The sequence below is a fragment of the Asterias amurensis genome, chromosome 12 (assembly GCF_032118995.1).
Source record: "Asterias amurensis chromosome 12, ASM3211899v1".
In the NCBI taxonomy this organism is placed as follows: domain Eukaryota; kingdom Metazoa; phylum Echinodermata; class Asteroidea; order Forcipulatida; family Asteriidae; genus Asterias; species Asterias amurensis.
The window spans coordinates 15,277,560-15,298,019 of record NC_092659.1 but is presented as its reverse complement, the minus strand read 5'-3'; the positions used below and the strand labels follow the sequence as shown (position 1 = coordinate 15,298,019).

Sequence of the window (20,460 nt, the reverse complement as noted above, 5' to 3'; positions counted from 1 at the left end):
TCCCTGTGTCACAATTGGAACGATAGTGCATACCGATGGTTGCGTCACAAAAATTTGCTTCGCATTCGCAGGAAGTATGAATCAGGCTTAATACATCTATTTCTTAAATTAATTATATATTAGGAGTAAGAAGTTCTCCAACTTTTGCGAGAAGTGTTTGGTGAAGAACTACCACGATCGTCCTAACACACAGCAGCTCCTGAAGCACCCATACATCAAAGACTTGCCCAACGAGAGGCAGGTTCGAATCCAACTCAAGGACCACATCGATCGCACTAAGAAGAAAAGAGGTTAGTCCGGGACTGAATTGTCTTGGTCCGCGTGGGATTTGAGATTCAGTTAAACAATTTCAATTGGAGATGTTTGAACGCTAGGTGGCAGCAATCATACCAGGTAACTTTTCATTGTTAACGTTGGTCTGAGCATAGACCTTTTCGCAAATACCCATTGCAAAAGTGCTAACTGTTGAATGAGGTGCATGCTGGTCTATTTAATCGCTAGCTAGACCAGCATGCGCGCCTCATTCCATGCCTAACGCACGTGTACTGTGTATTTGCGATAAGGTCTACGCTCACATTTTCAAGAACAATGGATTTACCTGGTAAGTCTGCTGCCACCTAGAGTTCCCAAAAGTCTCCCATTGCTGTATTGGTTTATTTGATTTGCAGAAAGACATTGGGGCTTGACGATTCAGACAAAATTTGTGGTCAACTTTTTGGGCTAACAGAACTTTTGGAAGCTGTCCATTAACCCTTTTACTCTTATTGACATTGCCCAGTGAGTTGACCAACCATTTGAAACCGTTCCATTAAAGATGCTATGTCAAATTTTTGGCCAATTTGACCCCAAATTTTGATTTAAAATTCAATAGGAATTTTGATTGGGGTCGAGAAAGTTACAAGCTTTCATTTGAGCCATTGCTTGAAAAGGTCCACCAATTATTAGTAGCAGTGAAGTAAAGTGCTCAAAATTACCCTTTGTCGGGATCCCGACAATATATCACGTGACCAATTCTAATGTGTTTTATTCGAAACGTTTTAAAAACTTTTTTTGTTAGAGCGGGTGATACCCTTTGAAATACCATTCACTCAAAAAAATCTATTTTTTAATGTTTGGGGCCAGAAGTCTGACGTAGCATCTTTAAATGGTTTTTGTGTTGTGGCACACCTGTACATGGACATAGAGCTGTTCTGTGCCTGGCAAGACTATGCACAGTATAAAAGCATAGACTGTGTCGAGTGCAACTGTTGGAAGTAGGACTCTTGTAAGTGATCCCCAGAGGTTCTATTTTATGTTGCCGCTTACCTCTGGGGAAATGGAAAGGTCCTGGGATCGCTGACAACCAAACAATAAGAGTAGGGGGGCAAAACAACTTTACTTACAAGTTTATCTTCAAAAATAATCTGTAGCTTTTCATCCACACCTGTTTGCCATCTTGTATCCGTGCATAAGGCATTCTAAAAACTCACTTACTAAAACTCCAGCCACTTTTCGCCCTGTACTATTGATTGAGAACAGATAATTTTGATTTCCATTCAGACTCTGTGTTCTGCCAGAATAAACATTTTCACAAAGCACATGTAAAACAACACGTTTTGTGTATACACAGACATTTCCTGGACAAAATGTCTTCTATCAAGAAGTTCATTACATTGTGCTGTATAAGCCTTTGGCCTTTTTGAAATATGATGGACACTGTAGGAGTGCGCTATATGGTTTGGGTGTACACTGACAAATTAACTCGAACTTAATTTCACCCAAACCCAACTAGTGTCATAGTATTGTGTCCTGCCATATCTCAAAGTGGCTTAATTTAGTTCTAAAAAACACACGACTGCCAGACTTTTACAGTGGTAAGTTTACTGGCCTGATGTTCCATGTAGGAAGTTCATATCTAACGCCTTGTTTTCCCCTCAATGGTAATTTCTTGCTGCATCAGGACAGGGTGTAGCTGTCCCAATTCATGGTAACTACGCCATCATCATTTATACGTGGTTTGGTTAATTAATTTCTTTCCATATTACATGTAGTATAGCAGATATGTGATGGGATTGTGCCTTTGTTGATAAAGGCATGGAATTTGGCACATAGTCAGAGTGTGTCAAAAGAAGGTTTGGCTATTATATAGGCCACAGCAAGTAGAATAACAAGCAATGACAGCCATTTTGCAGATATACAGGTATGCCTGTGATTTTTTTCCTTCTTCACAGACCTCAGAAAAGTACTTATTACATGTATACAGTGCTAACACACACCTGTGTGAAGGGTAAAACCAAACAATGTTCTTTATCCCAGATTCAATTTTAACATCTATTAAATCCTTGCAGTGCACACTGCTAAAATAAAGGATTTGAACGCCCTCTACCTTCCGGGCCATCTCGGTGGTGTAGTAGGTAAAGGTCTTGAGTTTGAATGCCTCCCGAGTATATGCTTGTGAAGTTTTTGATTTCACAGAACTCGGATAGTATTGAGTATACAAGTGCTTACACACATCAGTGTAAGGGTAAAGCCACATAAAAAAATTCAAATAGCCAAATTTGTTTTCTCATGACATACTCTGACTGCATGCCAAATTTCACACTTGTATCATCAAAGGCAGAATTCCACTGAAATATTTCTCCTATCTGCTTCACTAAAAGTTTGTTCACCTTTCCCCCCTCATAATTGGATTTCTTTTCATGTTAAAGGCTGGTTCATACCCAACATGCGTAGTTACTTTTCCCGTACGTGAAGTGTTCAGATTTTGCATCAAAATGTTTGCTGTCTGGGGCCAATTCTATTAAGGAGCTAGACTAACATGAACAAATTTGCTGAGCTGGAGTTGGTTAACCAGTCAAGTTGCCTTGTAATGTACATGCATTATGACCGGTGTCCTGTTTATTATTGCTAAGGAGATACATTGTTAAGCAATATGTTTTTGCATAACAACTTTCTAAAGTCTGACCCACAATCATTGCTGTTGCAGCCATTTTGTTCCATCCTTGATTTTGTAAGTTTAATTATTTGACAAAATGTGAAAGTGGCTTTGGTTTTTCAATCTGAAATTCCAGAGTTTGAGCATTGAATAATTTTGCAAATAAAGTGAAAACACATTTTGCAGAGTAAATGTAGCAATGCTGTTATATGGGCCTTAGTGAAACTTCTGTTGCAGTGGCAAAGGCCATTCTTGGAGCATGCCAACACGAACGCATTGCAACAGTGAAATAGTCAAACATAGAAAAATAGTTAATCGGCGGACGTTTCGACCCTGGCAGAGTCTTTCTTGAAGGCTGAAAATATTTGCATGAAGTATAATCCAACCTCCTCAGTTATGTGGAATTTTAGTTCAGATTTTCCCAGATTTTACTCTTACAGTACCTATCTTTTCAACAGTCAGTTACAGTGCACCATGTTTGTAATGTTTTTAAGCAATAATTTCTTTCTACATAAAATTTAGTGAATGCATGATGCTCTCCATTTACCATTGGTGGTACATACATGTACATGTAGATTGTGAACTGTAAACACTGCCCTCTATTGACCAGTAAACACCTTTGGTTGTACAAGGTGTTGTGAATGTTTAACACCCGTTTCAGACAGGAAGGCCAGAGTCACGCCGAACCAAATAAATTTTGGTTTCAGACAGGCAAACTTGACATAACCATAACATAATACATTGGCTCGGCACATGACAAGGTCGACGTCTGAAACCAAAGCGTTCCAGAGTCGTTCCGAACGACTGCAACAGTCGATCTTTCGACTTTTGACGCGTCCCGTCGCTCCCAACTGTTTCAGACGTCGAACTTTTCATGTACTTAATTCAGAATTTGATTTGACTCTATAGCGCCTGTCTGAAACGGGTGTATATGTAAGTTTGTTTTGTTTACATACAATGTCATTTCTTTGACCCTTTTACACTGACCCCTGACCCCTTACATGACCCCTGACCCCTGACCCCTTACATGACCCCTGACCCGATATTGCAAAAATCATTCCCTCCTCCAATCATCTACATGTAGCCTTGTCTGATTCCCTGTTCACAATCATTATGATTTAAGAGTAATATGTAAAAAGAGCTAGACTATTTTTTCATATCCAGTTTAAGTTTTAAACAGAGCTGCCAACTTTTCCTGATTTTGCAGGGAGTTTTCTGAAGATAAACCAATCTGTCCATGTTCTGAAGAACAAATTTGAAAATCTTTAGATTATGGAAACTTTTTATGTAAAATGTAATTCTAAATATCTCCTTGATTGTTGTACAAAAACTCCATGGTTGCAAAATTCAAAGGTTGGCAGCTCTGAGTCATGTATTGTATTTTTTTTATTTTATAAAAAGCTGTGTACTGTTGACAAATTTTGTAAGATTTACTCGAGAAAGAACTGAATCCTTTTAAAACTATTTGTTTCTGTTTGATCATCACCATACACCCAGATATTGCTAATATGTGTACTATTGGTTTGTGTTTTCAAGCAAAAAGTCTTTGACTTAAATAGTTTACAACCTCATTATGGTAATAAGGTTAATGTTCCGACCGGTGAATAATGTCTTTGCTTATTTTTTGTTTTTGTTTTAATTAAATAGTTGAGGATTCAGCAACAGATTATGATTACAACAGTAACGAGAGTGACGAGGATGCTGAAATAGAAGATGAGGGAGAACCAAGGTACATGTAATAATAATATTAACTTTGGTTTTATTTACCACACGTATCCACCAATAAGGTACTCAAGGTGCTTGAACAAAGAGAGATGCTTTTTAAGACGGGTTTTGAGGCTTTAATGGTTGATGAGTCCGATTTATGTAGAAGCTTATGAGGGTTTGACAAGGTGCTGCGCTACAACTTTTTGTAAGAGTTAACAGTAACTGTATTTGTGCCTGTGTGTCTTAATTAGTTCAATGTTACCGGGTCCGAGTGAGGCCACCCTACGTAAGAACTTCGCCCGCCTCCAAGCTGAGGAGGGTCGCCGGAGGGAGCCCCCTCCCTCTAGGTACAGACCCCCAGAGAATCTCCGCCCGATTCCCTTGCAGCAAGCACCGCCCCAAGGTAGACCGCAGCAGCTGCCCCAGGGCAGACCGCCACAGCAGCAGCAGCAGGGCAGGCCGCAGCAACCACAGGGCCCACCCCAACGGCCACTCAGCATGCAGCACCCTCCACCACAGAACAAGCAACAGGCTAGGTTAAGTCAAGCTGTTGGTAAGTGGATGTTTTTGAAACGATCATTCCTGATCTCTTTGAAACTGTTTTGTTGGTTTGGTTGTCGCTTGTTCGTGTTTTTAAGTGGAGGGAAGGGACTGGAAAAGCACCATCAATTCAAAATCAGCAGAATCTGTGCTAAAATGGTATCCATGATTTAGTAATTTTTAGAATGGTGTAAGTAGCTGTACCTTGATGAAAAGGCGAAAACATTTTAGCTCAAGTCTTTGCACCATTATTTCATTGAAAGGGACACGTTGCCTTTGGATTGGGTTCTTAAGCCTATAAACAATTTTGACAGAAGTATAGTGAACTTTGCTGATTCTCAAATCTTGGTGTTTTCAAACTCTGAAGTCCTTTTCACATTGGAGAGATTTCCAAGGAAATATCTGGGGGAATCTTTTCACACTTGATTGCTAACCTTCGCCGAAGCTTTTTTCCCTGCGGGTAGCTACCCCTGCTTGGGAGTAAGTTTAAAGGCACGGGACACTTTTGGTAACTGACAAAGACCAAATTCTCACTTAGTGTATCCCAACATATGCATAAAATAACCAAGAAGTTGCAAGAAAATAATGAAAGATAGGTGGTGATGTGCTAAAATCCCCAATGGGTTAAAATCCCTAGGAATTTGTGTTGTGAAAAGTGCTTGTTGAGTTTGAAACTTGTTGGTGGTTTGGGAAGTCATTGTTGGCTTCATTACCTCTTGGTTTTCAGGGTAGAGCCTCTTTTAGAAATGTTGGAAGGCTCCCTTGGATGTCCAAGATGGATGTCTTCCAGTTTTAAAGGCAGGCACCTCCCAATTTGTCTCCGAGGTATTATAATGGATTGGTAGAGCTGACAAACAGTCGCAGACAGTGTTTCCGCGATCAAATTGATGGAATAACAAACCTGTGGTGATTTCGGCTCAGTCCGTTGTGTGAGTCAGAAAAACAAAGTGAAAAACCATGCATAAATTTCAGCATGTAAACTCATTGTCCTTAAATTTTCAGATACAGTCTTTCAGGATGTGAAATCATTTCAGGGTGAAATATTTCACATAAAAGAATTATTCTCAAATGAACTTCATCATCAGGAAGCTTTCAGGGAGAAATATCTCACCCCAAAAATTGTTTTAGTATGAACTTCAAAATCAGGAAGCTTTCAAATTTAAATTACAAAAAAATAAAAAAAAATGTTTTTTTTTTTATCTGACCAATTCAGTATAATACCTTCAACTTCTTCCTTTTCAAACACTGATACAACACCATTTTTATTGACTGCACCCTGAAGAATCATCTCAACCCAACACATTTTCAAAGGTTTTCCTAATCCTGTTTCTTACACCAGGTTGTGAAAAAAAAATACACAGATTAAGTTAAAGAGAAAGTTATCTTTAAAAGGTGCCGTGAAATCTATCCAAATTCTAAATGTATATTTCTCTAAGGAGGTGGTTTATTTTGCAAAAACTTTTGGGGGATAATTCCACCTTTTCTGATATATTTGTCACTGTCTACCACAAAATTTCAGAATACCAAGTTGGATTCAGTTTCAAAGAAATGGATTTTGAAAAATCGAAATGTGAGTTACTGTGGAACTGGCAATTACATGTAGCCTAAAGGCCCGGTCCCACTGCAGCGATAACGAGAACGATAACGATAACGACGCAAAGAGATCGCATTCTATTGGTTGGATGAGTGTGTGCATATTCTGCATGGAGCAATTCAACCAATACAATGCGTTCTCTTTGCGTTTTGATCGTTATCGTTTTTGTTATCGCTGCAGTGTGACTCGGCCTGAAGGCCGTATTGGAATTGGTGGATACAGCTAGGGTTTTGACTGTTGCTAAGGGTGTTGGTGGAGGGCGTCTTATCTTCAAGCCTATAGTGACTTCCTTAGCAATAGACGTAGCCACCAAGTTCACCACGGCCATACTGGCTTACAACATAGGATGAAATGAAAAACTGAAAGAACATTTTAAGTGGCATGCTTGTTCAGTGCGGGGACAGCTTTAATATGATGTCAATGTATCAATGCATTTGAAAACTTTCAGCATGTTGTACAGTGTGGATGGATATTTCTTGATGTTCCATTTTTGCTGTTTATAGTCTTGTTCTTTGTTGGCTATATTTCATTTTTTTTTTCTCTCCAAGTAATTTCATTTGTTTCCCTCCAAGTTATTTAATCTTCTTTTCGGTGATGGATTGTTAAAACAAAGTTGTGTTCTTCACAATTGTTTCTCTTTTTCTAAAATTCTGTGTTACAAACTCTCATCTTTAGTCATCAGTTGATGAACAAAATGACCTATGACCTTGTTGCTAGGCCGCCATGTTGGTTTGATATGTAAGCAGTGCTCAGTCAAGGTGTCAGTGATATGAGTCTTGTGCCACTATTTTTTGCATGACCGTTTGCCTTATCACATGCAGAAGAGCACACCCCACCCCCTACGCCCAAAACGCCCGTCAGGGTTGAGGCCCCCCGGGCTCAGCAAGTAATAACGCAACATATGGGTGAGTATTTTTTTTGAGCGGGAACAAGTCGTGAGCCCCCCTCCTCCCCCCTCTCTCTGCCCCCCAGCTAAGCTGAGGCTGTACACTAAGCACGCTTTATAATCATAGTGCATGTTGCTGTGTAATAATAACCGCATGTAGGTACACAAAATCTCGCTACCTTCCTCGTTCTTGACTTTATAGCACAATGACTAGTTATCACTGTTAAAATTTGTTTAATGCTGCATATCGAGTGATGACTTGAGAGTTAACTAAGTCCACATCATGTAGAGACTTGAAACACTATGTGGACTTACACACTTCCACACAGTGTTATTTACAGTGTTGAAGAACACAATGTACAAAGGAATGTCCACAAGTGACTTCAACACAGAGCTTTGGTATGGGATGGGGAATAAATGTGGAATTGTTCTCGCTATAGTTAACCCCCCACATGTGTAAATAAAAGTTAGTCCACCAAAACTCCCAAAGTGTTTAAGAAGAGAAGACAGTGACAGTCTTCCATTTTTTTAAGTTTCATGAAAATGTCACCATGGAAAGACATTTTAATAGATCTCTTGTCTTGATCCATTTAAAAATAGTTGCACCTACAGTTCTTTTAGTTTATTAATAAGTCTTAATCGCAATGTTGCTAAAAATAATATTGAAAAATAAAAATAAATGAATGCTCTTTGTTTAAATTTTGTTTGAAAAGTGGTTTAGCTATAGGCTAGATGGGACTACAACGTTTGTGCAATATACCTGAATAGCTGTATTTGCCTAGATGATCGCAAAAATAACATTTATTTTCCTGTAAATTTATTTCAACTTCGAATCAAAAATCAACATAGAAACAATGTACAATTAGGTGTAGTTTAATCACAGATTCAGGTAAATAGTTTCTAGCAAATCTTGGTAGCTGAAGACATTAGAATGCAAAACTTAGAGAACAGAAACTCCATCATTGGATGGGGACATTGGACTACTGTAAAATGGGGTGGCTTTGGACAAATTGTACCTATTTTTCCTAGTACTAGTTTAAAACACTGATTCTGGGTGTTTTTTTTTTTTTTTTTGGTGGGGGGGGGGGGTCAAAAGTTGTCAAAAGTTGCCCCAGGGTTTGGCCTGATTTTGGACAGCCAATTTTAATACCTTTCCAATCAATACACCTTGTGGAGTCAAAGGCTCACTGTTATTGGTGACCACAAACTTTTTTTAAACTGAAAACAATTTGAAAGGTTTTTACACCTGAAACTACATCAAAATGTAAAATGGAGAAACCAAAAGTTTGACTGCCACCACAAAGAGCTTTTCTCCATTTTAAAGTTATTACGAACCCTGCAAAAGAAAGCATGAAAAGCAAATGAGGAGCAATAAATTACACAGGAGAACCATAGTCATTTTACATTTCATATATGTACTGTACATCATCCCAAGAGAAACATTAATAAGTAAAAAAGAACTACCTGAACTAATGAGTATTAGTTTTTATATATTAAGTCCAAAGTCACCCATGGGTCCGATTTCACAAAGAGATAAGACTAGTCTTGTATGATGTTAGGACCAGTAACTGGTCTTAACTTATGACTAGTCCTACATATCTCTTAGCATTGCCTAGGACTTCTCCTAAGTAAGAAAGAGTTTTGTGAAATCGACCCCCTGTTTATGGTACATAAGGTTTACATAGGCTATGACTAGTTACATTACCGTCATGCTCAGTTGCTGTACTAACCCCATTGCCCAGTTTGAACCAATGCCAGCTTGAAGTGACTAAGGGTATGCTGTGAAGTGATTTGTTTATAAGTAATGTTAAGGGTTCCGGTTTCTGGACAACCTGCAAGACATCATTTCTCCTGCTACAACCTGCACTAAACACTATGATTTGAGCGAGGACTAGTAAAAGGATTCTTCAAAATGATTTGGCTAGCTACAAGAAATTCATTGCTGCTCATTGCTTCATTTGGCTTCCACTTTTACACATCACATGAAAAATTGACAAAAGACAGGTTACGCTACACGTGTCATGCTTTTGACAACCCATTATATACATGTAGTCCTTTGCAGCTTGAATTTCTCTCTTGGAGGGGCACAACATTTTCCCTTTGGTAAGGGGCACCTACAGTATGAGGAAAATGTCAACACCTATTGGAACTTTGCAAAGGGCACCACAGCAAAAGCACATGTCACCAAGGCAATTGCTGTGGGTGTCGTTGGTTTATTTCGAGGCCTGCCTTTGAAGTTTGAAATTGCTATTAGTATTCCAGTGCAAGCTCAAATCACTAAGCTATACATTTTGTGTTTACCCACGGATATTCTCGGATATAACATAATGAATGCCCTTGGTCTGCTCGGATTTCTTGGCTCTGACTTTAGTCCTTGGGTTCTTTCCAAATTGCAGCTTAGGCTCTGTCTCTAGCTGCAGTCTTCGTTTGAAAAATGTTACAGAAAGTACACTACTCTAAAATTTATGACAGAACCATAAAGCTGGAGGCAGAGTCCAAGTAGAGGTTTGGAAAAAGGCACTTTACATCGGATAAAAGATGACAGAGACCACGACCTCAAAACACCTTAGGCCACAATACCAAACAATATGAATGAACCCAAGGTGATGTTTGTAAGATGGGCCTTCAAGTGCAATAGAACGATCCATTAAGCCCCGCCCCATTACATATTGACCAATCACAACCCATATCGCAACCAAAGGTCCGACAAATTAAGGTCCGTTATGCGTGTACGTATGCTTGGCGCACTCGGCAGAGTTGTGCAGAATGGCATTGGAGAGGCACACATGCTCTTGCTCACTGGTGCGCCGTGGGCGGAGCCTAATGGATCGGTCTATTCCCTAAACAGATCTTTTCAGCTCATTAAGGGAGAGTTTGGCAGTGTTCAAATTGGCGCAGGTGGCTACAGCTACAGCTATGGCTGCAGCTGTTCCTATGGGCCTCCTATGATTAAGCCACAGCCATAATTGCAGCTGCTGTTTCGGACTCGGTCTTATTATTACCTGTTCATGTACATGTATCAGTGTAGAGACGGTACAATATGAAGGTCTTGGCATACTGAGACTGAGACCAAGGCAAAGACGGCTCATGGTTTTTCGAGACATGAACCGAAACCTGGACGTGAACCAGTCTTGGACTGTTCTTGGTCCAAGTCGTTACTACCTCAAACTCATTATGTGATAACTCAACAGAGGGCACGCTTTTTGTTATGAATTCATCACGACTGACAACTGTCTGTACCAGTTTTGCTGAATCTCAAAATCGAACCCATGATAGCAATGCCTTCTATTGTTGGAATTTGCTCATTTCGGTACCACCCAATGATAGAGACGCCCTCTGTTTATGTAATTGATCAACTTCACTTTGAAGGTCTTGCGACCAAGACTAGTCTTGGTCTTCCATGTACTTACATGTAAATGTTCATCCGTTTTATATCTTCAGTAAAAGACAACCTTCTTTCATGAACATTTGTATATTGTTTTTACTGCAGTCACTTGCTGTTACTAACAACTGACATGTCACAACTTTTACTTTTACCAGTTTACAATAACTGTATGCACAGCACAGCCACATAAATGCATCATTCAGTGCAACAGAATCACATCAGGTTCATGATAATTCACTTCCCTGAAACAAAAACTGTTTTTGTTCCATTCATGTTTAATACCAACAAATAAACGTCAAATCCTTTCATAGCAAAACACATACATGTACTAGATATAATACATACCTTAAGTTCCTTGTGTAAACTAACCTTCTAAATTAACACATTACTGACATAATTTGTTTTATGTAGACTATTATTCTGTTTGCTTGTATTCAACTAATTCTTACTCATTAGCAGTAAGCATAAATCATACTTTTGTTCATTTTATATATTTATGTCATATATTTATAATTTGCCTTGGCAGTGATGCCAATTCAGAATGTCAGAAAAGAGAAATGATTCAAATTTGGCTTCTGACTCAAAAGTAAGCTTATTATTTTGAAAATGAATATTTAATTTAATCATAAGTCCAGCAGAAAATCAACTAAAAATAACTAGCTGCATTTATAGAGCGCCCTCTCCAGAGGTTGCAAAGTGCTACAATGTGTCGACTGATCAAACATTGAAATCATAGATGGCCATAAACATAAAAAATCGCTGTCGACAAAATAAGTGGGTCTTCAGCAATTTCTTGAATGATTTAAGTGAGTTTGCTTTTCTGCAGCTTTCAGGAAGTTAATTCTTGGTTGTATTAACATCTACTCTCCTGTCTTTTAATTATGGCCTAATTTTCTCAATTTTGTTTTTGCGCTAATTTTGTTGAGCTGAAAAGTGTGCGTGAAATAGGCGTATTGCATCATGTTCAAGAAGATTTGACAATGCTTGGGAGTGCTCACATAATAACAGTGTTTGCATCATTCAACTGCTTTCAAGTGCAGAATTCAAGATTGTGTGTCCTTTGCATTGCTTAAGGTGCAGGGGTTATAAAAATGAACTTCTACTAAGCAGCAAATGTCTGCTTACAGCCTTTTTGGCATTGTATCAGTCAACGCTCCATGTGCTCTCCACTGTCCATTACTTCAACACATGTACATGTAGGAACATGAAACAGATATTAGTTGAGTTTTTCAGTAGCACCATGTTTAAATCTCTTTTGAGTAGTGTTGGTTCTTTGGTGATTGACAACAGATAGTTGTTACACAGCACAGCAAAGTTCAAACACTTGACTGCGCCGTGCTACAGACAAAAAAATGATGCAGAGTATGGGTTTCACTAAAATGTTTCTTCTTTTTTTCTGTTTATTTTCACCCCACAGCCAACAGGCCTCAGGTAGCTCAAATGAGTGAAGTACGAGCGGAGGCCTCGAGAAACGATCACGCCCATCATGGAAACTACCAAGGCCAGCCTAAGACCACTGCAGTAAGTAGATGGATAATTGCAAATTACAAGTGAAGAGGCCATTGAGATTAAAATTGTTTGAATCCCCTATATGGTTTAGTAAAGATGTATAAGGTTCACTGTACCACAATCTAGAGGTTTTTTAGCACCAAAAGTAACTTGTGGTGTTAAAATAAAACATCCTTTTCGTGGGACAACTCGCACCTGTTATCTCCATGTAATTTCTTTTCAAACATTGGACTTAATTGTATCGTGCACAACCCAGTATTTCTGCCGACTTCCCCAGGCAGATTGCAATGTTACTGCTCAACCATTAAGTTTACCCAATGTGTACTCCTTATTACATGTACTTGCAGGACTTGGATGCCCTAGCAGCCCAGTTAAGAACGATGGTCGGCAGTGAGGGCGGTAGTGAAGAGGGAAGTATTGACGACGAGGACGATGAAGAAGCTCCAATGATTGAGCCAGATGGAACAGTGATTGCCTCCTCGGTCCCCATACCATTGTAAGTGCTCCCCCCCCCCTCCCCTCATTAAGGTTTATCTGAACCCCCAAACCAGCGCTTTTGCTTGTCGGCCAAGTCAGCATTTTGCCGCACCAACAGTCAGTGTCCGCATTTTAGGGCAGCTTTTGCCAATACTGACCTAAGTTTCCCACCTCCTTACAAAACCAATACACCCTTGTCCTAACAGTATTACAATAGGAATGATCCTTCTTCTGTAATCTGATTTCCAATCTTTACTTGCCCATGGAACATTTTGAAATATTGTAACAAAATACTGTAACAATTTGGCTGTATAAGAGATGTTAAATTTGCATCGGGGATAAAGAATATTAGTTTTGGTTTTTACCCATACACCGATGTGTGTTAGCAGTGTATACTCGGTACTTTCCCGAGTTCTGTGAAAAAATATCACAGGCTGTGATCTCCGGCTACACGGCAGCATGTATAGCTTCTGCCTGGCACCCCAAACAGAGATATTGACAAAATAGGGACACCGCCAACAAAGGGCTAGAAAGCTCAGAGTGCTAGCCATTGGTGGTTGTCGGTTCAAATCACCCTCAAGTAAACTTTTCTGTGTTCATTTTAATTAAATAGTTATTTATACTATTTGTGTCATTTGACCTACATGTACAAGTCAATATTTGTCATTTTAAATCAAATTCAAGTGATTCGAGTATGTTGCTTCTCTTACCCACAGGCCAGAGGACCAGTCTTACGATGCAGATACTTTAGCAACTTTTGTAGTCCATGAAGGTGAGATATTGTTTTTGTTTTTTGGTTTTTTTTGCACTCCCTAATACAAGCTCTGCTTACTTGGCTGTGCCCCCAATTTCCTGAAATTGTTGTATCACATTGCTGACATTGTATTTATATTGATTGAGGAATTTAAATAAATGTTGTACTGAACTGAACTGAGATACTAAATGTAAATTCAGGTTGTCCGGCAAGTTGAAGAAGTGTAACTGTTTTGTCAATAAAGTGAACGTTGTGGTTGTGTCAAAGTCGTGATCTTGAGGATGTCAAGGTGGTTCAGTCATCGGAGTATGGATTTGAGTACCAGTCATAACATTTGTGTCCTTGAGCAAGATGATTTACTATAATTGCTTCTCTGCACCCAGGTGTATAAATGGTTACATGTAACTGCGTGGGTAGAGGTTGATATTGTGTTTGAAAGAGCCTTTGGAGCGCTACGGTTACCCAGGTTGTATACTCCCCAGGGAGCTGAGAAAGATTGCATGAATGTTATTGGACTATTGACCAGGGCACTAACCTAAAGTTCATTGGTTACAGTTATTGTAAAATGCGCTCAATAAGAACTAATTACTATTGTTATAATAGCATTTATTGAGTGTGACACTTAATCCATCAGTGATTGTTTTCTTATATTTTTAACAGTTCAGTGGTTTTATTTTGATTTGCATTTTAGATCCTAATGAGAGCAATATCAGTTCAGAGAGTACGTCAAGCTTTGCACCACAGCCGGCAGGACCCGGTAGAACACAGGTAACTAGACCTACATTATCATTGATCAGCATGTAGCTGCTTTGTCATTCTAAATTAAAAATAGGCTGGCACCCCTTATTCATCTGAAGGGAAAAGCAGTTTTACCTCTATTGGAATAGACCTTTATTATTTCTTAATTTTACTCCATTCCAACTCATTGTAACCAAACTGAGGCTGGACGAAATAATAGTCTTATGCCATGCGCAATGAATGTTAGCATTCACCACTGTTATTGGAAAGAGGGAACATGACCAAGATGGTGACAGCGGGATGAAGTTCTATTGAATGTGAAGCCCTGGGAAAACAATCTGGTGTTGTCAGATGGTGTGTCTTGTTCAAGCAGTCCAGTTCACTGGACCCAAGGTCTGGTTTTGTCAGCAGCAGACAGTGGGTTCGATACCAGGTTAGACACTTTGCCCTTGAGCAAGGCACTTAGCCATAATTGCTTCATAACAAGTTAAGAAGGTAGTGCATCCTGCTCTACCAGCCAGGCTCCTAGTAGATGGTACCCATGTTTGTATCTTTACGACTGTGAAGGAGTTAACCCTGTTGCAGGAGGAGGTGGCAACATGCTTACATGTATGTTTATTTGGGGCCACAGCCCAAACCAGTTAAAGCCATTGGACACTTTCGGTACAGAAAAAAAAATACAAGTTCACGGATTTACAAACACTTTACAGGGTTTACAGAAGGTAATGGTGAAAGACTTCTCTTGAAATATTATTCCATGAAATGCTTTTTTTTTTTGGAGAAAACATTAAAACAATATCAATTCTCGATAGCAAGAATTACGGATTTATTTTAAACACATGTCATGACACGGCGAAACATTCGGAAACCAAGGGTGGGTTTTCCCGTTATTTTCTCCCGACTCCGATGACCGATTGAGCCTAAATTTTCACAGGTTTGTTATTTTATATAAAAGTTGTGATACACCAAGTGTGGGACTTGGACAATACTGTTTACCGAAAGTGTCCAATGGCTTTAAGTGCAGCCCTAACCTTGAAGTGGCTTTACGAATGTTTACAAAGGAGGTGAGTGCATATAGCGCTTGCATCTCAAGTCCTTTAGTTTTTTCCCGGCAGGGGTCATACATGTATGTAAGTAGAGCTATATGTTTGTCTCTTGTTCGTCCTTCTGAAAAAATCAAACACTTTTAATCTCTGGCTGTGCCCTGTGGTCATGTGTGTGTTGATGTTGCTGGCTGCTTGCATGCCTGCAGCTGGAACAAATTGTAGCAGTGTCCTTCGCAATTCAGCTACTCATTATTATTGCTATCATTACTATATGTAATCAATCAGGCAACAACTCTGATGAATGGAAAATAGTTCAATTTTTCAGCAATTTTAAAACATCGCTTTATTAAAACTGTGTTTGATTTCAGATTGACGTTGGTCCAACCAGGCAGCCTACACCAGCCAGAGATCAGGCCGGAGGCAGCGGCCTAGGTAGACCAAACACAGAGAGCCCACAGCAACAAAGAAGAGTAAGTTCATCAAGCGATTGTTTGTGGTTGCCAATACAAAACGCCACTCCGCACCGTTAGTTATGCATAAGCTCAGCGGCTCGTCTCATAATATGAATGCTTCAGCTATGCAATACCACTCGCTTCCTATTCATGCTCGCATATCTTTTAACATTCTCCTCGTAATGTTTCAATGCTGTCTTGGAAGTGGTCCTATTAACTTGAAAGATCTGCTCACCGCATACATGTACATGCCTGCAAGAAACCACCATTCAGCAAACAAAGACACGATTGTACATGTAATTCTGACTATTGCCAACAAAACATACGGTGATGAACAAAGTTTTCAGTTTGCTGCACCTCAATCTCCCTCAGCACTTAATTATTTCAATTGACAATCACATTAAGTTATTAATATGATTTATATCGTGTTTGGTTTATGGTAACACCATGTGTGTCTCCTTGCTGGGTAGATTGTGTTCTTTAAGAACTTGTCTTACTGTATGGCGGAGTTGATTTTTCTGGATGCGGGAGACTTCTGTATTTCTGGTTTGTTTGCTATACACTAAAATTTAAACAGGTGACCCAAAGGCCAAAATCGCTTCAATGTACAAAATTAAAATAAAACAAAGATACTATACTACTGCAGAGTAGATTTTTTAAATTCGGGAGACTCCTCAGTTCTAAAAAGAACTCTCCTGGGCCCAATTTCATTGAGCTGCTTAAGCACTAAAAGTAGCTAAGCATAACAAAATGATGGTTACCAGAGAACGGTTACCGGCCTAACTACCATGTCACGTGTACAGTTTGTGACTGGTATCCTGCTCCTTTTTGCTTAGCGGAACATGTTAAGCGCAATTTTCTGCTTTGAAGCAGCTCTATGAAATTGGGCTCTGCTTATTAACCACTACCTGATTTATATTATAATTAACTAGATTTCCAATGACCAATCGCGGCCCAGCAATCTGGAGGTCGGTAGCGATGTCTTACCTGACCTGGTCATGCAGCAACAGAGCCCCATCGGAGCCGGTAAAGCCCAGGCCCCTCAGGACAAAGCTTCCTCTGATGAGGTGAGTCCAAAGGTCATTTATGGGTCAAAGGTCATTTGTCGGGTCAGAAGTCAAATTTGAATGGGTCTTCTTGAAGACCTATGAAATCCTTCGCTATGGCTTTGTATTTTCTATCCATTTTCCGCTTTCATAAAACTTGTTTAGCTTTGAAAACTTTTGCAAGGCAGAAACAGATTACCAGCTAAAATGTCATGTACATTGGTTGTGACTGGTTTCCTTGACTACATTAGTTCCATCTTGATTGTTTCAATCAGAAATTGATTGAAAAGCAAAGAAGTTACCAGCCAAAATACCATGTGATGTACATGGAATTGAGCTGGTACCCTATTAATCTTTGCAGGATGCAATCCATCCAAATTTGGGGAAAAGTATTTTGGATGCTGGATGAGAAAGTTTTTATTTTTGATTACTGAGTGGTACAGCCTTTTGCACATCATGTGTGCGAACAAGGGTTGAATTCGGGTGAAAACTCTGCAAGACTAAAGGGGCTTGCTGCTCAAAATGTTCATTGGCCAAGGATTGTTCCTGCAAGACCAGAACAGGTTAACATGCATACAGTTTTTATTTGAACAAGCACTAATATCATACGCTTCAAGGGAACATTTATTATGCATGTAGGTGTACATGTTCTTCATTACTCAATAGAATTGAAAGGTGTTTATCAGACTTTAAGTCAACATTTGATATTCGAACATAACCTGTTTTTGTTTGAGATATTACACAGTGTGATTTCATTATTGAAAAAACTAAGTCTGCTGGACTTTTTCAGTCATGAGTTTACAGGCTCGACACTAAAACTACTGGCCTCAGGTAGTGGTCAAGTGTACAAATCTGGGTCCCAGGGGCGCTTACAAATCTGTGCTTCTCTGTTAGACGTTTTGAGATGTGGTGGACATTATTATAGGATACTGTTGGTCTGGGTACTTTTGTTTATGCCCGAACAGATCAGTAGACTGTCATATTTTCCATCATATCTCAGAAAGGCTAACTGTTTCATCGCCATTTTAATTACCTACATGTCCGATGGTGGATTAATGACGCCAATGCATTGAGTCTATTGTATATCTCTAGCATGCTTGTTCATCTTTCATATGTTTGTTTTCATGCAAAATATATATATGTATATGTGTATGTAGGCGGAAGGGGCAGATGACGATGTGTTCACTGAGCATGCCCAGATGGGCGTCAGTGATTCGTCAAAACATCCTAGCTCAATTCACGCCCAGGTACGAACAAAAGTATTCAAACTGAATCTTTGTTTTTATTTTTCTCCCGGAGCTTATGATAGAAGCGATGTTGCATCCAAAAATTAAAAAAATGTTCTGTTAGGTTTGCGTTTTGAACCCCAGAGCATGTTTGAGCATGTGGGTTGGACAATTCTTTTACCCATTTTTTTGTTTTGAAATGCCCATACTTGAAGGCAGTGGACACTATTGGTAATTACTCAAAATAATTATGATCATAAAACCTTTCTTGATTACGAGTAATGGGGAGAGGTTGATAGTATAAAACATTGTGAGAAACGGCTCCCTTTGAAGTAACGTAGTTTTCGAGAAAGAAGTTATTTTCCACGAATGTGATTTTGAAACCTCAGATTAAGAATTTGAGGTCTGGAAAACATTCTGAAAGCACACAACAAGGGTTTTTTTTTTTTTTTTCAGAGGTTTGAAATTTTATGCATATATGTGGAGATACACCAAGTGAGAAGACTGGTCTTTGACAATTGCCAATAGTGTCCAGTGTCTTTAAATCTTTCTGCATGATTTTAAAGAGGGTCTCCAAAGTTAAATCAATTTTTGTGATCCACCCACTTTCCAATGTCCTCATGAGAGGGTGGACAATTACAAGTCTCTAACCTCACAACCAACTGGTGTAAAATGTCATTTGTTTTACATACTCTTCTTAGAGCAAAACATGCCACATGACACATCTGACAACAAAACAGACAGGTCTGTTCATTACATTCCAAACAGGAATTCTTGTGTCAGTCAAAAGGTCAAACTTGGTGTTGTTTTGATTGAATATCGTCAAAATTTATAAATGGACTGAAAACTCCCTTTGCGCTTGAAGGGTATCAAACACATTGGTATTTTACACAGTTTTAACATGAGAGTTGATACTTGTGTTTTTTCTGTTTTCATAACTTCTCTATTCTTTGGAAATGAGTGAATTATAAAACTACCTGTACATGCAGTTTGACCTTGGAGTTTCTCTTTAGACTGTTATTTTATTGGAATCGTCCATTTTGTTGACATTGATACACCCATCAGCGACTAGAGAGCATTTTGAGTAGCATTGTCCATAAAAACATGCTGACATTACTTCCTTTTGTTTTAACAAAAAAATACTTTGGGTTATTTACTCAGCACAAAATCAATTGATATATTTACCAATTCCGTACCTCGACTGTCTATGATGGTTTAGGAGAAAAACAAAAATGAAAAAAGAAAACTGTCAACAAGAAATGGCCGATTGTAATAACCCTGCACGACTTCAAACCCTCTTTAAGAATTTTGGTTTTCTTTCCAAATTGAACAAAAGAATGGGCAGACTCTGATAAGCAGTGATGATTATTTCTCAGAGGAGGATTCGTGGTTTTGCCATGTACATGTATGCGTTCACAGCACAGCGTAATGTAACTGGCATGTACCTCATTGAAGGCATCTCTTGATTGAGCTCACTCTGCGTCTTTTCCTCTAGGTTCTATTTCTATTCTTTAGAGCATCTTAGCTCAGGCGAGGCTGACATGTAACCTCAAATTTGTGCTGTCACTTTTCTTTTGCCTCCCCATAATCGGCCAACTCTTTCAGTGCCAAGGTTGTACAACTTACTGTCAATCTTTTCTACAATGTATGTACAATATTCTGAAAGCACCATTATCAAACATGAACAACCTGTTTGTCTCCTAAAAACGTGTCATCAGTGTCGTTTTTTTGAAGAAAGGTAATCTCCTCGAGAATAATTCCTAAAGCTACCAACAAAACTCCTTAAACATACTTTATTTTGTATTCTGTTGATTTTGTTTGTATTGCAGAGGGGTATGCATTTAGAGAAATTTGTCTAAAATGTACCCATACATGTATGTAGGTTTGCCAATAAGGTGTGTCCATGTCATGAAATTCGGTTTGCACGTTGGACTTTTGGAGTTTGCAACAGGAGCACAAGAGCAAAGTTCTATGGGGAATTTCTTCCATGAGTGATATTTAAGAATTAGAGAGTTGAAACAACTTGTGATAGAAGCCTTTTTTGGTAAAAAAATTGTTTGTGTGAAAACTGGTTGCCAGACTAGACTGCACATTGGAACAAAACTGGCATACATGTAGCTAGAAATGGGCCTGGTAAACAAAATTTAAAGGAATTATTTACATGATTTTTTAAAAGTTATTTGAAA

At 39.0% G+C, this 20,460-nt stretch overlaps 1 protein-coding gene across 4 annotated transcripts in view; it reads left to right on the top strand.

Annotated features, from left to right (window-relative positions):
• Nucleotides 1-20,460, top strand: part of LOC139945579 (mitogen-activated protein kinase kinase kinase kinase 4-like) — a 60,746-nt gene that overhangs the window by 30,089 nt on the left and 10,197 nt on the right. For 2 of the 4 annotated variants that reach the window (XM_071942973.1, XM_071942972.1), the window contains exons 10-20: nucleotides 124-290; nucleotides 4,562-4,643; nucleotides 4,873-5,174; nucleotides 7,577-7,660; nucleotides 12,444-12,547; nucleotides 12,883-13,031; nucleotides 13,729-13,784; nucleotides 14,458-14,534; nucleotides 15,919-16,020; nucleotides 16,935-17,069; nucleotides 18,206-18,295. In XM_071942973.1, the coding sequence (XP_071799074.1) occupies nucleotides 124-290; nucleotides 4,562-4,643; nucleotides 4,873-5,174; nucleotides 7,577-7,660; nucleotides 12,444-12,547; nucleotides 12,883-13,031; nucleotides 13,729-13,784; nucleotides 14,458-14,534; nucleotides 15,919-16,020; nucleotides 16,935-17,069; nucleotides 18,206-18,295 (1,348 nt within the window). The remainder of the gene's footprint in view (nucleotides 1-123; nucleotides 291-4,561; nucleotides 4,644-4,872; nucleotides 5,175-7,576; nucleotides 7,661-12,443; nucleotides 12,548-12,882; nucleotides 13,032-13,728; nucleotides 13,785-14,457; nucleotides 14,535-15,918; nucleotides 16,021-16,934; nucleotides 17,070-18,205; nucleotides 18,296-20,460) is intronic. The other 2 variants (XM_071942975.1, XM_071942976.1) reach the window with 2 other exon arrangements.